This window comes from Strongylocentrotus purpuratus, unplaced genomic scaffold, assembly GCF_000002235.5.
Source record: "Strongylocentrotus purpuratus isolate Spur 01 unplaced genomic scaffold, Spur_5.0 spur5_scaffold_4, whole genome shotgun sequence".
Taxonomy (NCBI): Eukaryota; Metazoa; Echinodermata; class Echinoidea; order Camarodonta; family Strongylocentrotidae; genus Strongylocentrotus; species Strongylocentrotus purpuratus.
This window is the reverse complement of record NW_022145610.1, coordinates 31,050,053-31,064,912: the sequence shown is the minus strand read 5'-3', so window position 1 is coordinate 31,064,912 and position 14,860 is coordinate 31,050,053. Positions and strand designations below refer to the sequence as shown.

Here is a 14,860-nt window from a genome sequence, read left to right as displayed (position 1 = left end):
GCATCTTCAGAGTGAACCAATCACATCAAATAGGTACTTTTCTATTTTTTATATTCTAAGAAAAATCATCCCAAGATGTTTAAAACGAGTTAGTTATAATTATTTTTCAGTTCTTTTCTTGAAATTCCAATGCTCATATACTGTCGAACCTGCTTTAGCGACCCCCTGTATAGAAAGACCACATTTTTTGTTTCCCCTTGAAAATGGTGCATTATTAGAACATGTCCTAAAGGAACCTGTACATAAAGACCACCTGCCTATAAAGACCACTTTTCTTGTCTCTCTCGAGTGGTCTTTATAGACAGGTTCCACTGTAAGGTATCCTGTATGATCTTGCAATAAATCTAGATTAATGTGATACTATGGACAGAGAATGTGTCATGATATGCCAAAATCTTAAGCCTTGTTCCTTCACTTTTTTTTTTTATTTCAATCATAGTTTGCGCAGCCAAGGAGCTGAAAATGCCATGCAGGACTCAGCAGTGCACATTGTATGCCAGGGTGAGTATGCAATTTTCTTTGCAGAAGAAAAAAATTATTCAGGAAACCGATTTTGACAGCCCTGAAAGTTCAACCAATGACCCATTCCAGATACTCACCCCCTCCCACCCCCTAGACAACAAAGATAAAAGAATGAAAGTGCAAAGTAAGAAAGAAAGAAAGAAAAAAAGGAAAACATAATCCACCCTCTCCATTGCTATTTATGCTCTTCCCTTGTGGCTGTCGGTACAAGAAAATAGAATGAAATAGAATAGAGAAATAGGAAAAAAATTATAACGTTAATGAAGATGAAAGATATTAGCATGGAATGACGTTCCCCATTCCTGCATTTATATGTAAAGTTATTCTTTGATCTATTACTTTAACCAGTGAACTTCAGAAAAACACCAAATCATATGAAAAATTTATACTGATCACAACTTTCAAAAGTTCACATCTTATTACTTGCCTACATTTAAACTTTTCCTTATTTGTATGTATGCTTCCACCAGCTATTTTCTTTAGGAAGGTTCATTTCCCTTGTAACATTTTATCCTGACTTTCGTATTTGAATGTTCTTCAATACCATAATAAGATTCAGGTATACATCCTTTAAGTGAATCAGTAAAGTTCACATTTTTAGACTGGCACATGGCCATGTTTGGACAAAAATGTTCTAATTTTGGCCTCCTTCTCTGCATGGTTCAACTCTAAAAGAGGGTGATGTAGTTCAGGGACATTTCTATAGCCTCTTAAGAGAAGAGAGTACAATGATCGAAATGTCATTTCATTGGATATTAAAGGGATTGGGTATCTTTGTCTCAGATTCTGAAACAAAATCCTGGATTTAGCTCATGCTGCAATGATAATTATAAACCTTTAGGTCAGTCAGGAACCCCATGACTTTTACAAGCCAATCGCCTGTCTGATTATCAAGATATTTATGATTGGAAATCGAAATTTATTATAACACTACAATCTATTGGGAAAAATAAGTACCCCGGTATGGTTAAATCGGTCACTCAAAGATTTGTTCTTTTTTGAGGCACTTCATGATGAACATTTTGAAACGCAACTTTTTTAGGGCTTCAATGTTACAACATATCACAGACACCGATAACAGGTAGGGCCATGCATCTGAGATTTAACATTGTTAAACGATGCCTTTAAAGCATTGTGTTTTTTATCTGCATGTACAGTATGTAACTCAATGATCTTACTGTGTGGTGTTGAGATACCATAACTAAGGGTTGAACATTTCAATTAAAATTCTGCTAGATAAAACAAATACCATAAGGTTTATAGTGTGAGATGACATAGTGTGTTAACATGGGGATGCCTTATCTGCAGATTATTTTTATGAAAAACAGATGGTAATGATTTTATGTATGTTGGGGCTAAGTTAAGGTTAGTTTCAGGGTTTTGTAGTACCAGGTTAGCAGTACTGTAAGTCCCATTTTTACCAACTAGACCATTTAAACTCCTGAGCTTGCTTTCACTTTATGCGCCATGCAGTTTAACCAAATTGGCAATCACAATGTCATTTTGAAACCAAATTCCCAGCTCCCCCCGATTCTATCCAGGGCACTCCTCAAAGTAACCTTGCCAAAGAACGAGAGTGATCTGACCAAGATTTTAATTGCAGACTACGCAATATTAGACCACAATGTTGTAGTAGTATTGTTTTGCTTTATTTGATTGTTCCTGTGAGGATATTATGGGCTTGATGTCAAATGAGAAATCGTTTTCCGTCAAGAGTCGTTACTCATTGCCCAATAGAAAAGTATTGACAGGGGGGATTATTAATGCTGTATTTTGGGGTATACCCTATGTTGCCAAGCTTTGGAACAGGAGCATGAAATTTGTCTGGCAGTCAGTATATATATAGGCTCCCACTCTCTTTAGTCTCCTTAATATGTGATGTAAGAAACCAGCTAAAAGAAAGCAAGAAAGTAAAATAATAATACTGATAAGAAGAATAAGGAGAAGGAGAAGGAAAAGGAGAAAGCCTGAATATGAAAACAGAAACAGTCAATTTTGAAGCTATGGGATGTAGGCAACAGATAGAATCCCCTTTTAAGAAGGATGTGATTTGCACTCTTTAAATATTAATTTCTAAAAAGAAGAAGACTTTATTGGTGATGTGAGTAAAAGGTGTGATTTATGATTTTAGCTAGAGAATGTTTGCTGTAAATTATTATCTTTCATACAAAAAGAGGAATCTAATTAGTCTAGATATGAGACTATCATGAATCCTGCAAGTCATAGAGTGACCAACTCTTGAGAATAAATTCTAAAATGTCACTGATTTTGACGGGTTTATGATGAGTCCAAAGCGGATATTCACGTTCATCAGCAATTTGTTCCCACAATTTTCCCTTTTCCCCACACGACGATGGAGCTATCTTAAGATTTTTATTGGCAGAGCAGAATATTTTGATGAAACTAAGATGCGCCGAGTGCAGAAAAGAACTTCCTGTTAAAAGTAGAATAGGGATTTAGCTAAGATTTTTGATAGTCTCCAAGTCCAAGACAATACATCAATAGGCTTTGTTTAGGTTTCTGTTGTATTGATTCAATTAGCTCATCCCTTGGGTGTTACTTCGTATCAATGCAAAGTTTCAATGGAAAAAAAAGGTTTCATGATACAGTGGCCTAGTGGAACTGCATTTTGAGTGTAACTTTTTGAGTGAAACTGTTTTTCCATCGAGACTCTCCTCAAGTTTCCTCAGTAATTTCCTTTAGTCTATTTCCATTTTAGTGGTTTATCTATGTTCGCAAGAAACTATTGTATTCTTTGCCTTTGTATGTTTTTATGAAAGTGTTGAATAAATTCAATGCAAATAAATTCAAAATCCAAAAGTTTGCTTGAACTTGAAGGCAAAACAAAAAGAGGCTATTTTTTGCCTGCAAAAGGTGAACAAAGTAACAAAAATTTTAAAAAAAGGTTGCAGTCACTTGGATAAAAAAACGATATACAGAGTATGGAACCTCATGTTTTGAAGGGTCGGTCGACACGTTTTTGGGATGACAAGTTAAACTTTCTTATCTATTATTGTCATTGCTCATAACTCGGCTTCTACATATTTTTTTACCACACTCATTGTGCAGATACCCAGTTCTTTAACCTAAAATTTTATGAAAATTTTGTGTGGATGTAATGTGAATTTTTTTTCTTTTTCATTACTAAAGTCAAGACTACCATCTAAGATAAAGTTTATCTTTATCCGTAACCATTTCAGAAGACTTTCTTCACAGATATATTTTGTTGAAAGATTATTCTTGTCCTTCATGTTTCTTGAAGGCCTCAATTGTAAGGAGTGGTGTTTTAGGAGTGAGAATCCTTTGAGGAAATCAAAGTTGTCTTTGGATGCAGAAAAGAGAGGCTCTGTGGTTAAAAGGAGAGGGACTTCAGTAAACCATCTCAAGCCTAAATTTAGCATGCATTGTTCTTCGTCGATCGTCTCTCAACTTTGTGATCCCACGAGTGGAAACATTTTGATCAAGAAGGGATTTGGCAATGAGAATGTTTTGAGAGATAAAGATTCTACCTGATAGCTTGGGGCACCTTGTAAAGAAGGGAAGGAGTCCTGGTTTTTACATGTACATTGTTATATTCAAAATAATGTCACTTTGCTCTTTGTCAAAATTTGTCTTTCATTTCTCTTTTCCCTTTTGCTTGAACACCAAGATTTTAGATGTATTTGACAATTGGGAACTTTTGGAGAAAATAAATAGTGTGGGTGCTAAGTGATAACTTGGGGTACCTTGTACACAAGAAAAGGGGTCCTATTTTCCACATCATCGTATTCAAAATGATATCACTTTGTTCTTCACTAAATATTTGTGTTTCAGTTTTTCTACTTGGAAGTTTTTGGTAGAGAATGGTTTTGCAGAATCAGATTTTTATTCAAAAATAGAAAATAATGGTTTTAGGTGCTAACTGATAACTAGGGGTACATGTGCAAAAAGGGAAGGAGACCATATATTTCACATTTTTTTAATATCCATAATGATGTTACTTTGTTCTTCTTCAAATGTCTGTCTTTCAATGTTCTTTTCCCTTAAGTTGTATAAATACATGGATTTGGCAAATCAGATTGTTTTAAGAAATAGAGATTGTGCTAACTGATAGCTTGGGGCACCTTGTGAAAAGTGAGGGGCCTTTTTTTTACCTGCACATAATTGCATTCAGCATGGTGTTCATCATTTGCATTGTCAATTCTTAGAACTATATTGGGTGGTTTTGGCAATACTGCACCTGTTAATAATCTTTATTTGCACCGTACATGGCTTCTTTGATTTCTTCAATAGTTGATAAATCAAATTTTAAGCTAGCATATAGATTTTTAGATCAAATGAGTGTAGTGGTGGTTATTTTACCTGACTGCTCAGAGAGCATTAATGCTTGTTAGTAAGCAACCAGGGGATTGAGGGCTTTAGGTCCTCTCCGAGGGACCTGGTAATGAGGATTAATGCCTTACCAAAGGGTACTAGCGCATTGACTTGGTTTAGAACCCAGGTCGCCGGATTATGAGACCATTGCTCTACCAACTGAGCTATCGTGCCTCCTGGAATGCCCTGGAAATCTCCTATCGCTATCAATCCCATCAATAGCTGTCTTAATTTATTCTCCCTTTTCTTCCCTCCATATTTTATTTTTATTTCAAGATTTCTCTGGTCACCCAAGGCAAGGAGATCCTGAGGGAGTTCACATCCATCCAACATGACACCAGAGAACCCAAGTTTGACAAAACGTTTTATATGTAAGTATCTTGATGTGAACAGAACTTTTCCCTGCATGTCGATATATATACATTTTAAAGAGATTTCCAGGAGTTCCAAAAAATATTTAAAGCCTATCTGCACTAGTTTGGCCAGGAGGGATTAGACCTCCCTGCGTGGTCACTGACAGGTGGTTATCTCATCAAATCTGCTCTCAATTTAACATAAGAAGAAAAATGGGATCCTGGGGGATCAACAGGTACCGCTTAATATAGAGGGCACACGTAGCTACAAGTAGCGCAGTCCCACTTTAAAGAACCTCTCAACTTGAAGCTAAAAAAGCCCAGTGCCTACATTAAGTTTTTCTCTCATTTGCCTTTGATGTCCCATTGTTGGATGCCCTTGTTAGATGATTATGTGATTAGGGGTACATACAGTTTAAGGTACATATACAATGTACATTAAAGAAAAGGTACATTACATAAGTATATTAAGCTTAAATTTGAAATTAACCAAGAAGCATATATGCACCAGTAGTTAAAATCTGATTACAAGACTGGGTTACACACACTCTGATTTTAGTATTGTCTGAATGGATTGGAAGATAAAATATAACTTCCTGCCAATGCTTGATATAATAGGAATCAAGTATATTTATTCGATAAATTGTTATCTTCATAATTTATGTTTGTAGATTGACTTCTAAAAGTAATTTATATTAAAATGATTGAAGCAATTGAAGAGTATTGATCATTGTTTCTCTCTTTGCTGTCATCGCAGTCCATTAGAACTGGTTCAACTTTCAAGCAGACTCGTCATTCATCTCAATAGACAGACAGGAAAAAGGTAAAAGATCTTCATCTTGTTTTTCTTTCTACACACCCTGTCTCTCTTTCTCCGTATTTGTTTTTCTCTCTCTCTCTTTCTCTCTCTTTTTTCTTTCTCTCTCTCTCTGTCTTTTTTTTTCTCTCTCTCTCTGTCTTTTTTTCTCTCTCTCTGTCTTTTTTTCTTCTCTCTCTCTCTCTTTGACCGTTTTTTTTGTTCTTTGTATCTATCTTTCTGTCTTTTTTCTTTTCTCTCTCTCTCTCTGTCTTTTTTCCCCCTCTCTCTCTTTCTGTCTTGTTTCCTCTCTTCCTCTCTCCCTCCCTCTCTCTCCCTCTCTCTCTCCCTCTTCTCTCTCTCTCTATCTCTCTCTCTCCCTCTCTCTCTCCCCCTCTCTCTCTCTCTCTCTCCCTCCCTTTCTCTTTCCCTCCCTCTCTCCCTCCCTCTCTCCCTCCCTCCCTGTCCTTCCCTCTCTCTCTCGCTCCCTCTCTCCCTTTTTCCCTTTGTCTTTTCTCTCTCTCCCTCTTTCTCTGGTTTCTATTTGATAATCCACACAGTTAACACCCTTCTGGCTCTCAACAGATGAATGTGTTGTATTCTCAGGCAATATAGACACAGGACATATAACACAGACCTGCCAACCAGTACGATTTAGTCGTATTTAGTACGATTTTTAGAAGCAAATATGACAGTACGATTTTCCTTAATAAAATACGATTTTCAAAAAAAAAACAACCTTTTTTAATTAAAAAAAAAAAAAAATTAATGTTTTGTGTGTGCGTCCGCCATTTTCAATGGCAAAATGTCCATTCTGTCCTGTAAAGTATCCTACAAGCATCTCACATCGGCAATTTGGGGATGTTTATTGGTTCATCGAACACACCAGTCGTGATGAAATAATGGATATTCAACCAATGATCAATAAAAGAAATTCTTCCTGTAGGTAGAAACTGTAAGAGGCATTGATCCGCGTAACAATCCCTGTTTATTTTCAAGAATACAACTTTTGTCGGTGAAATACAACTTTTGACACTAAAGAAGACAGTTTTTGAACTCCAGAGGTTGGCAGGTCTGATAACACTGCATTAATCCTACAAAAATAAAATTGGTTTCTGTTCAGGGCCAGAGGGGCATTCACTCCTACTCTAATCCACAGAGTTAATGCTCTCTGGCTCTCAGAACAGATGACACATTTCATTCTCTCACATTATAGACATGTAACACTGCATTTATCCTACCAAAAACCTTGGGTTTCATGTTACCGTACGTCACATCCCATAAGCCCCTTCCCCCGTCCGGCACCCTGGAAGTCAGGGGCAGCCATTCTGCGGGTCATGTGACTTTCAGAACTCCGTCGACGCCAGCACCATGAACCTCAGACGTGACTCATTCTAAGTGCCTCGGCTCGGGAAAGCTCCATATCGAGGCATTTATTTATCAGGACTTTCCCATAAACCTGAACTGAATTCAGTTTGATAATCGTTAGCAAGCCACGGGGCGTGTTACGATGACATTTACGTGTGACAGGAAGAAGGGGTGAATTTTAATCGGTCATTGGGATTCGAAATAAATATTAAAGGAAAACAAGGCAAAAGTGCATCTGAGCAAATTAGCAATTCAAAGTTGTAGGCCTACCTTACTGAAGGAATGTATACTCATAGTTGGCTTAATTAGACTCAAGATTCTTTGGGTTTTTCTGTAAAAACATGATAAGACCCCAATGGTTCTACTTCTTCTTCATATCATTATTTGGCATCACCTGTGCCTGGGAGGCGAAATATGAACTGAACCACCCTAACCATTGGGTCTCTCGTCCCGGTTTGGTTTGATTTGCGGTGTGCAGGTGGACACTGGGGTTTCTCTGTACTCTTATACAAATAATGCAGTGGGCTCTTAACTAGCAAAGGTGGTGACTCTCCTCTACACAGGGCCTCCATTTAACGTCCTATTCAAGGGACAGTGTTTTCCACCGTAACCTAGCCTGCTTATATCAACCAGGGGAGCGGCATGTTAACACACAATGCAGGTCATGCATCCACGATTTTGGTTCGACAGGCAGACGCTTTACCAACTGTGCTATTAAACTCTCCTTTAAAGGCTTTTCCTTGACTCTTGTAAACTTCTGGGTCATTTGTACTTAAATAAGCCAGGTTATTGATCTTTATCTGTAAAGGGGTTGTGAGTCAGGCAATACAAACCAGTACTGCAAGCAAGATTTTAATTATGGCCAAGTACATTGTACCCCATGTATTACATTATACTGAACTTTGCGAGGAACTACTTTTAAATTCTTTATTTGGAGGTATTAGTGTAGCTGTGGGGGGGGGGGGGGCTTCAAGGAGCACATGCCCCCAATTAAAATGAGAGAGACACACACAAAAGTAGGGGAAAGCAACCAGAAAAGGAGATGATACAAGCAATTTTCACATCCCCCTCTACTCAATAGCCATATTTTCATCCATTTCATTAATTTCATCAACCTTGTAAATGTAATTCTAGTGCCCCCTCCCCCATGACATGAGTGCCCCATTCTCGATGGCTGGAACCCTGCTACCCCTCTGGTTGTGGGTGACCATCGTCATCAAATTTTATTATAAATTCAAAGTTCCTGATTCTCTTACATAATTAATTATAAGAGGCCAAAGTTATAAATAAATTAGAGGTATTTTGTAAAAAAAAAAGCGTTACAAATGTTGGTGGTCAGCTCAGCTTTAGTTTCAACCCATTCATGAGTGGGTCACGACATCAAGTTTTGGTTTCAAGAAGGGGCTTGATTTTTGTTCTTCTCTTGTATTATTGCAGGTTCGATGATGTAATTGGCTGCATGTCTTTTGGGATGAAGAACATGATATCTTCTTCAAAGGTAAGAAGATTACATAGTATTACCATAATAATTCACAAAAAAGAAGAAGAAAATAGCATGGTATTGTTAGTTCTTGTTCTCATTACAATGTAGAGACATGGATTCATTTCATTATCATTCATTTAAAAGTACTGTAGAACTAGTAATTTCATTAATGTTCATCACATCTGTATTTCATGGGGACTATTGTATTAATTAATCCATTAATTAATCCATTAATTAATCCATTATTCAATTACAAAGAACTTGCCTTCATGGTTTCAAAGAAGTCCCAATTTGGCTACATTCAGGAATCTGACCACAGCACTGTAATATGAGAATTGATAGAAATATTATCAAATCCCCAATCCTCAAAGGCAGGCTAATCAATTTGTTCTGCCTGTTGAAATGCATGCATAGATCTACAGTGTACATAGTCATTTGCAACCATTAACAACAGAAAATCAAACTCTGTAATATGCCAAATTCGGATTCCAAGTATATAGGTAAGTGTGCATGTCACAGTCTTAGAAATATATGTTTATATGCACAATATAGTATGCCTTTTTGAAAATAATAAAAAGTGTGCTATACTAGCTTGTGAATGCACACATTTATATAATAAATTGTGATTATCTATGCAAAAACACTTTCATATTTTCTAAAATAATGATTGTATAGTTTGTTTTGTATCGCACACATCAATATTGTTTTATTATATTTCTAAATGCACTTTAGAAGTACCCAGTGTATCTGTTATTTGTTTGATGATGATTGTTTTACCTGACTGCTAAGAAAGCATTTATATGCTTGTAAGTAAACAACCAGGGGACTAACGGCTTTAAATCCTCTCAAACAGACTTGGCAAAGAGAATTAATCAGAGTTTCTTATTAACTATTTGTTTATGTGACATAAAACTACCTTTATAATACCCCATTCACAGTGGTTTTGAAATTTGTAGCGGCGTTGTAGCGGAGCGGCGACACCGCCATAACACCGCTACAAATGCATTCACAGTAGAAAAGTTATCCCGCTGCAGCAGCGGGATAAATATCATGTACCCATTCACGCTGCAGCGGGTGATTTTTATTACCTCCGTAACAAACACGTGTATGCATGGCTCATGACCCGCGAGTGACCCCGATATGAGTTGCTTTTTGTATCCTCGATCATATTACTTTTTAAGAAACTAGCATTTTTATTGCTTCCAGTCAGAATATTTTAATTTTTTGAAGTGTGAAATATTTTTATTTGGATAATTATAATATCTACATAATAATAAAATCAATTTGAATCCACTGGTTACTTTATTTCTATTTCACTTTATGTTCCCCATTGCTGGAGAAAAGAGGTCAGTGATAGGTAAGTAAACAAATCACACGTGTTTGTCGCGGTGTTATAGCGGAGAGCCTTCACACTGAGTAAACACCGCGACAGCAGCGGGACTGTCCCGCTGCTGTAGCTAGGCGAACCTAGCGATAGTTTGTCGCGGCGTTATCGCGAGGCGGTGTTATGCCGCGATAGTTTATAACGGGTCCGAGCCTTCACACTGAAGACAACACCGCGACAGCAGCGGGACAGTCCCGCTGCTGTCGCGGTGTTTGAGGCCACTGTGAATGGGGTATAGGATTTATCACTTACTGCATCATCGGGCTGTTATATGAACAGTATGTCAGCGTTGAGAATGTTTTTTAATTTTTAAAAATCAGTGTGATAATTTAATTGGCACCCACCCACTCAGTTTTGATTTACGCCCACCACAGGCGTTAGAATTTTGTTTTGATTTCTCTCTTTGACCGGCCTTGAATGTTTATATATAACATTTTCACACTCCACACAAGATATATTACTTTAAAAGTGTTCTTAAATATCATTTCCCTTGGCTTATCCTGGGACATTAATTAAGCTGTTAATCACCTAGCTCTCGTGATATAATTAGCATCATGCACTCTATGCTATCAAGTTCATTTATTCAACTTCTCACTTCGAATATATGTCAAATGTATAATATATATAAATTCCCCCACTCGATGTGTGACGCATGCAGATTGTGTTGTGATGCCAGAGCATGTCCAATTCCTGGAGTTCCATATTGACATATTTCCTAAAATTAATGATATTCATATTGTAATAAAATAAAATATAAATCGTTCTGTTGCTGCTGCTGCTCTGTTCTGCTGCTCCGTGCTGCTGCTTAGAATTGTGAGTTTTTTTCCATTTTTAGTCAATTAAAATCCAGAAATTCTACAAATTCTTGTTTAATCGATAACAAAATTGTACATTATGTCTACAAGCTCATGTTTGGATCCAGCACAGTATCACTCCTTTTAGGAGTAATATGATCTCATTCAGAATTGAGTGATAGTTCCTTTGATTAGTCTTCTTAATCCTAATCACTCATCACTGCACCGACAGCAGTTAATTTACCTGACTATCCTAGAGTTCCTCTAGTCAATGTCACTTTTGCATCTTCAATGGTAATTTTCTCTTCACGAGAGTTAAGTTTTTAGCCACGCTATAGATTTCTCACAGGGATTTGAGATATTCTGTTGTTTCTATTCCATAGCTTTTTCCAGAGCTATTTTCAGATTTTCATAGCTGTTATTGGTTGTACGACTCATGCTCCTATGATGATTATTCCGCAATAAATTTCCTACACTAACCAAATTCCTAACTTCAGCACTCGACCCAACACTATACCTAACCTTACACCCTAACCCTGACCCTAACCTTGACCCTAAGTCTAAACCTAAACCTAAGAATAACCTACGATAACGTGGGGGATGCGCTGGTTGAGCATACCCCTCGATCACATGGTTTGCAGGCATAAACGAGAATGAATTATTTATCTGATGATGGCCAATTAGGCAGCGCACTAGAGTAGATGGCACTGTCGCACAAGTACAGAAATGTGAATGCCCCTTTTGTGGCGAGTTGGCACTGAAATTAGTGCTGTAGTCAAACGTTTAACCGTCCGGTATCCGACCGCCCGTGTCACTATCCGTTTTCTATTGGACGATTTCGTTTTCACATGTTTTAATTTTAATTTTTAATTTTTTTGATTTATGCCTCTCCACCTGGCACTATGCCTGGCAATGTCTCCCAGCTCAGTAATCCGTGTGTTGACTCACCACTCAGAAACTAGAACAATACTCCAATTTGTCTGTCATCTTGGTTTGAAAGTAATCTTGCTAATAGATCTCAATATGTAGTTTATAATAATAATTCCTCCAATTTTTCTTCTATTACTCACGGCGTACCACAAGGTTCTATCCTAGGTCCTCTACTGCTTTTAATTTACATTAATGATCTTACACATTCTTCTAAAGACGATATTGTTTCTATTATTTGTGACAAGTTTACAAGCACAAATCAGCGCCTTCACCTCGCAGTTAAATGAAAGTCCTTCCCGCGTGGGTTTTTTAACTGCCGACAGTCTGCCGAAAAAAAGAAGAAAAAAAATTAAATCGTTTAACAGAAAACCGTCCTGTTTTGACTGGCGGTTAAACGGAATTGGAGATATCTGTGATGTTACAGCACTAGCTGAAATGCCCACAGCATGGATATGGCAAAGGGGAAGAATATCTTCTTTTTATATGTTACGTGGTCCAGCCCTAACCATCCTATATGAGTCTAAAAACTCTAAAAATACTAAGTGCATTACAGACAATATAAGAACACCTTTGATGCTCTTGACTATAGTTACTTTCATTTTACCAGCTGACGATCTACAATTGTTTTGGCAACAAGCTAGCCGCCCAGATTCCTAACACGCACCTGCCGCTGGCGCAAGTAGCCTCGTTGGCTAACTACAAGCAGGCTAGCTTCCCACTATAGATTGTATGTGTGCTGCTGAGAGAGTGGTGGTCTGTTCGTGTGTGCTATATTACTTCAGGGTTCACAACTGGGGTTCCTATTTGCCGAATTGCCTTGGCTCCAGCCAGAGCATTGCCCCCTGTACCCCCTGCACAGTGTTCCTTTTTCTCATGCCTTCTCTTCCCTTCTCAATACATGACCTATCCATGGTTGCGTTTATGGTCCAATTTTTTTGCCTAGAATCCGCATTTTCAAACGTCTTTCAGGCAAATTTTTAAGGCGATAAACGCAAAGCCTTTTTCAAACGTCTTTAGATATGGGCATATAGTAACGCCGAAAAATGTGCGTTTTGAATGTGCCATACATCCAGAATCACGTTTCTGAGACGTGATAAACGCAAAGCTGTTTTGAACCCCACATACAAATCTGACCTTCCCATGCGAATGCGGGTCAAACGGTGCAAAGCAGCTGCGCAGAGACAAGGCCTTTATTTTGAATCGTGAAGAGACGATAATCGCGACATCCCGAAGATCATGTTTGTATAATGGGGTTCGATAGTGGGGTACGATAGTGGGGTTCGATATGTACATATCTGTGGCAAGACACGATAAACGCACCCCATGTCGATCCAGTTCTCTTTACCACCTCCACTTCCACCATAGTTTCTCCCAGACCCAACCTTTCCATGAGCTCACTTGCGTTCTATCTGTCGGACAGTTTCACGCCACACATCTTACGTTCCATGGCCCCTCCTTTTCTCCTCAAGATACCTTCTTCTACTGTCTTCACATTCATTTGATCAAATATAAATAGTACGAGACGTACAGCTGTATATAAAATTCCTTACCATTGGGCAACAATTCAAACGCTTGGCCTCACTATCATAACCAAGACATTGTTATTCACAAAATTTCCGCTGAAGTTAGCATTTTCAATGCCATTGTCCAGTGTTCACTCAAGTGCCCTGTATTCAGATGGCGTGGATGCGTGTGTGTGTGTGTGTGTTTTTTTGTTGTGTACAGCCACCTGCAATTGTAATATTCATGTTGTTGTTAATGTCAAGCTGCTGCGTATCAATAAATATGACTGGTAGGTCTTTGTGGTGATGGGGGGTGGGGGTTCAGGGAGGTGCTGTCATTTTGCATTACACAGTCCTGTCTGATGGATGCATTGCAGTTTAAAATTCACCTCAAGTGACCTTTGGCCTGGAAGGCCTATAGTCTGTGAACCAGGATACTTGTATGATGGTTAAATGTAATAGCTGCTATATCATTTGACCAATGGAAGTAAAGTTTTATGGCTGGAATGCTCCACAGGGAGTGGAGATTGTGCACACATTGTGTGCGGGCAAGCACTGAATCCAATGACCGGGGTAATAGTATATCTGTTAAGCGCTTAGAGACGTCTGAGATGTATTAAGCGCTATATAAAAGCCGAATATCATTATTATTATAGTTTCAAACCCTTTGTAATACATGAATATTGGAGGGTGTGAGCGCCCTATAATTTTACACTATTATTATTATTATTATTATTATTAATACGTGTTGTAACTGACATATCTATGCTTGGTTGCCTGGAGACCCATGCTTAACAACAACAACACATCACTTGTCACTGGACAAAGTCTCATTAACAAAACATGATAACTTTATGTTTTCTAAGTGTAAAACACCACACCTAGCACAATTTCTCTCGAGTAACAAAATATAGGAAGTTTAATGTTGATTTTTGTGGTACACAATGTATCTGTTATTGCTATTTATCTTCTGATTGAGTTAATTCACACAAGTTATGATTATCTCATTAATTACACTATTTATAAATTCATTTGATATATATTATTATTACTATATATTACTCCCTTTTCCCAGAAGGCCCAAAGCGCTTACAGTGAATGAAAATTGAAATTACATAAATGCATATAATAAGAAAAAATGTCTTACAACTACAAACTGCAAAAAAGATGTGTATATAAAGCTCTGTTTTTTGTTCAATTTATCATTCGTAAAGTTTGGAATTCCAAGGGAAAGATGGAAAAATACCTCATTTTCATCCAGAAAAGGTAAATGAGAGACTCACTTGAGATTTGGTCCATCAAACCAGCTTACGATGATACATGAGGACAGAACATTTCCTTTTGAGAAATGAGTATTGGTTCCTGTGTTAATCGT

The 14,860-nt window shown here is 37.7% G+C and overlaps 1 protein-coding gene across 1 annotated transcript in view; it reads left to right on the top strand.

Annotated features, from left to right (window-relative positions):
- LOC105446983 overlaps positions 1-14,860 on the top strand; it is a 51,619-nt gene that overhangs the window by 2,988 nt on the left and 33,771 nt on the right. Inside the window, exons 4-7 of the mRNA XM_030997348.1 lie at positions 440-501; positions 5,152-5,246; positions 5,986-6,051; positions 8,830-8,890. Of these exons, the coding sequence (XP_030853208.1) occupies positions 440-501; positions 5,152-5,246; positions 5,986-6,051; positions 8,830-8,890 (284 nt within the window). The remainder of the gene's footprint in view (positions 1-439; positions 502-5,151; positions 5,247-5,985; positions 6,052-8,829; positions 8,891-14,860) is intronic.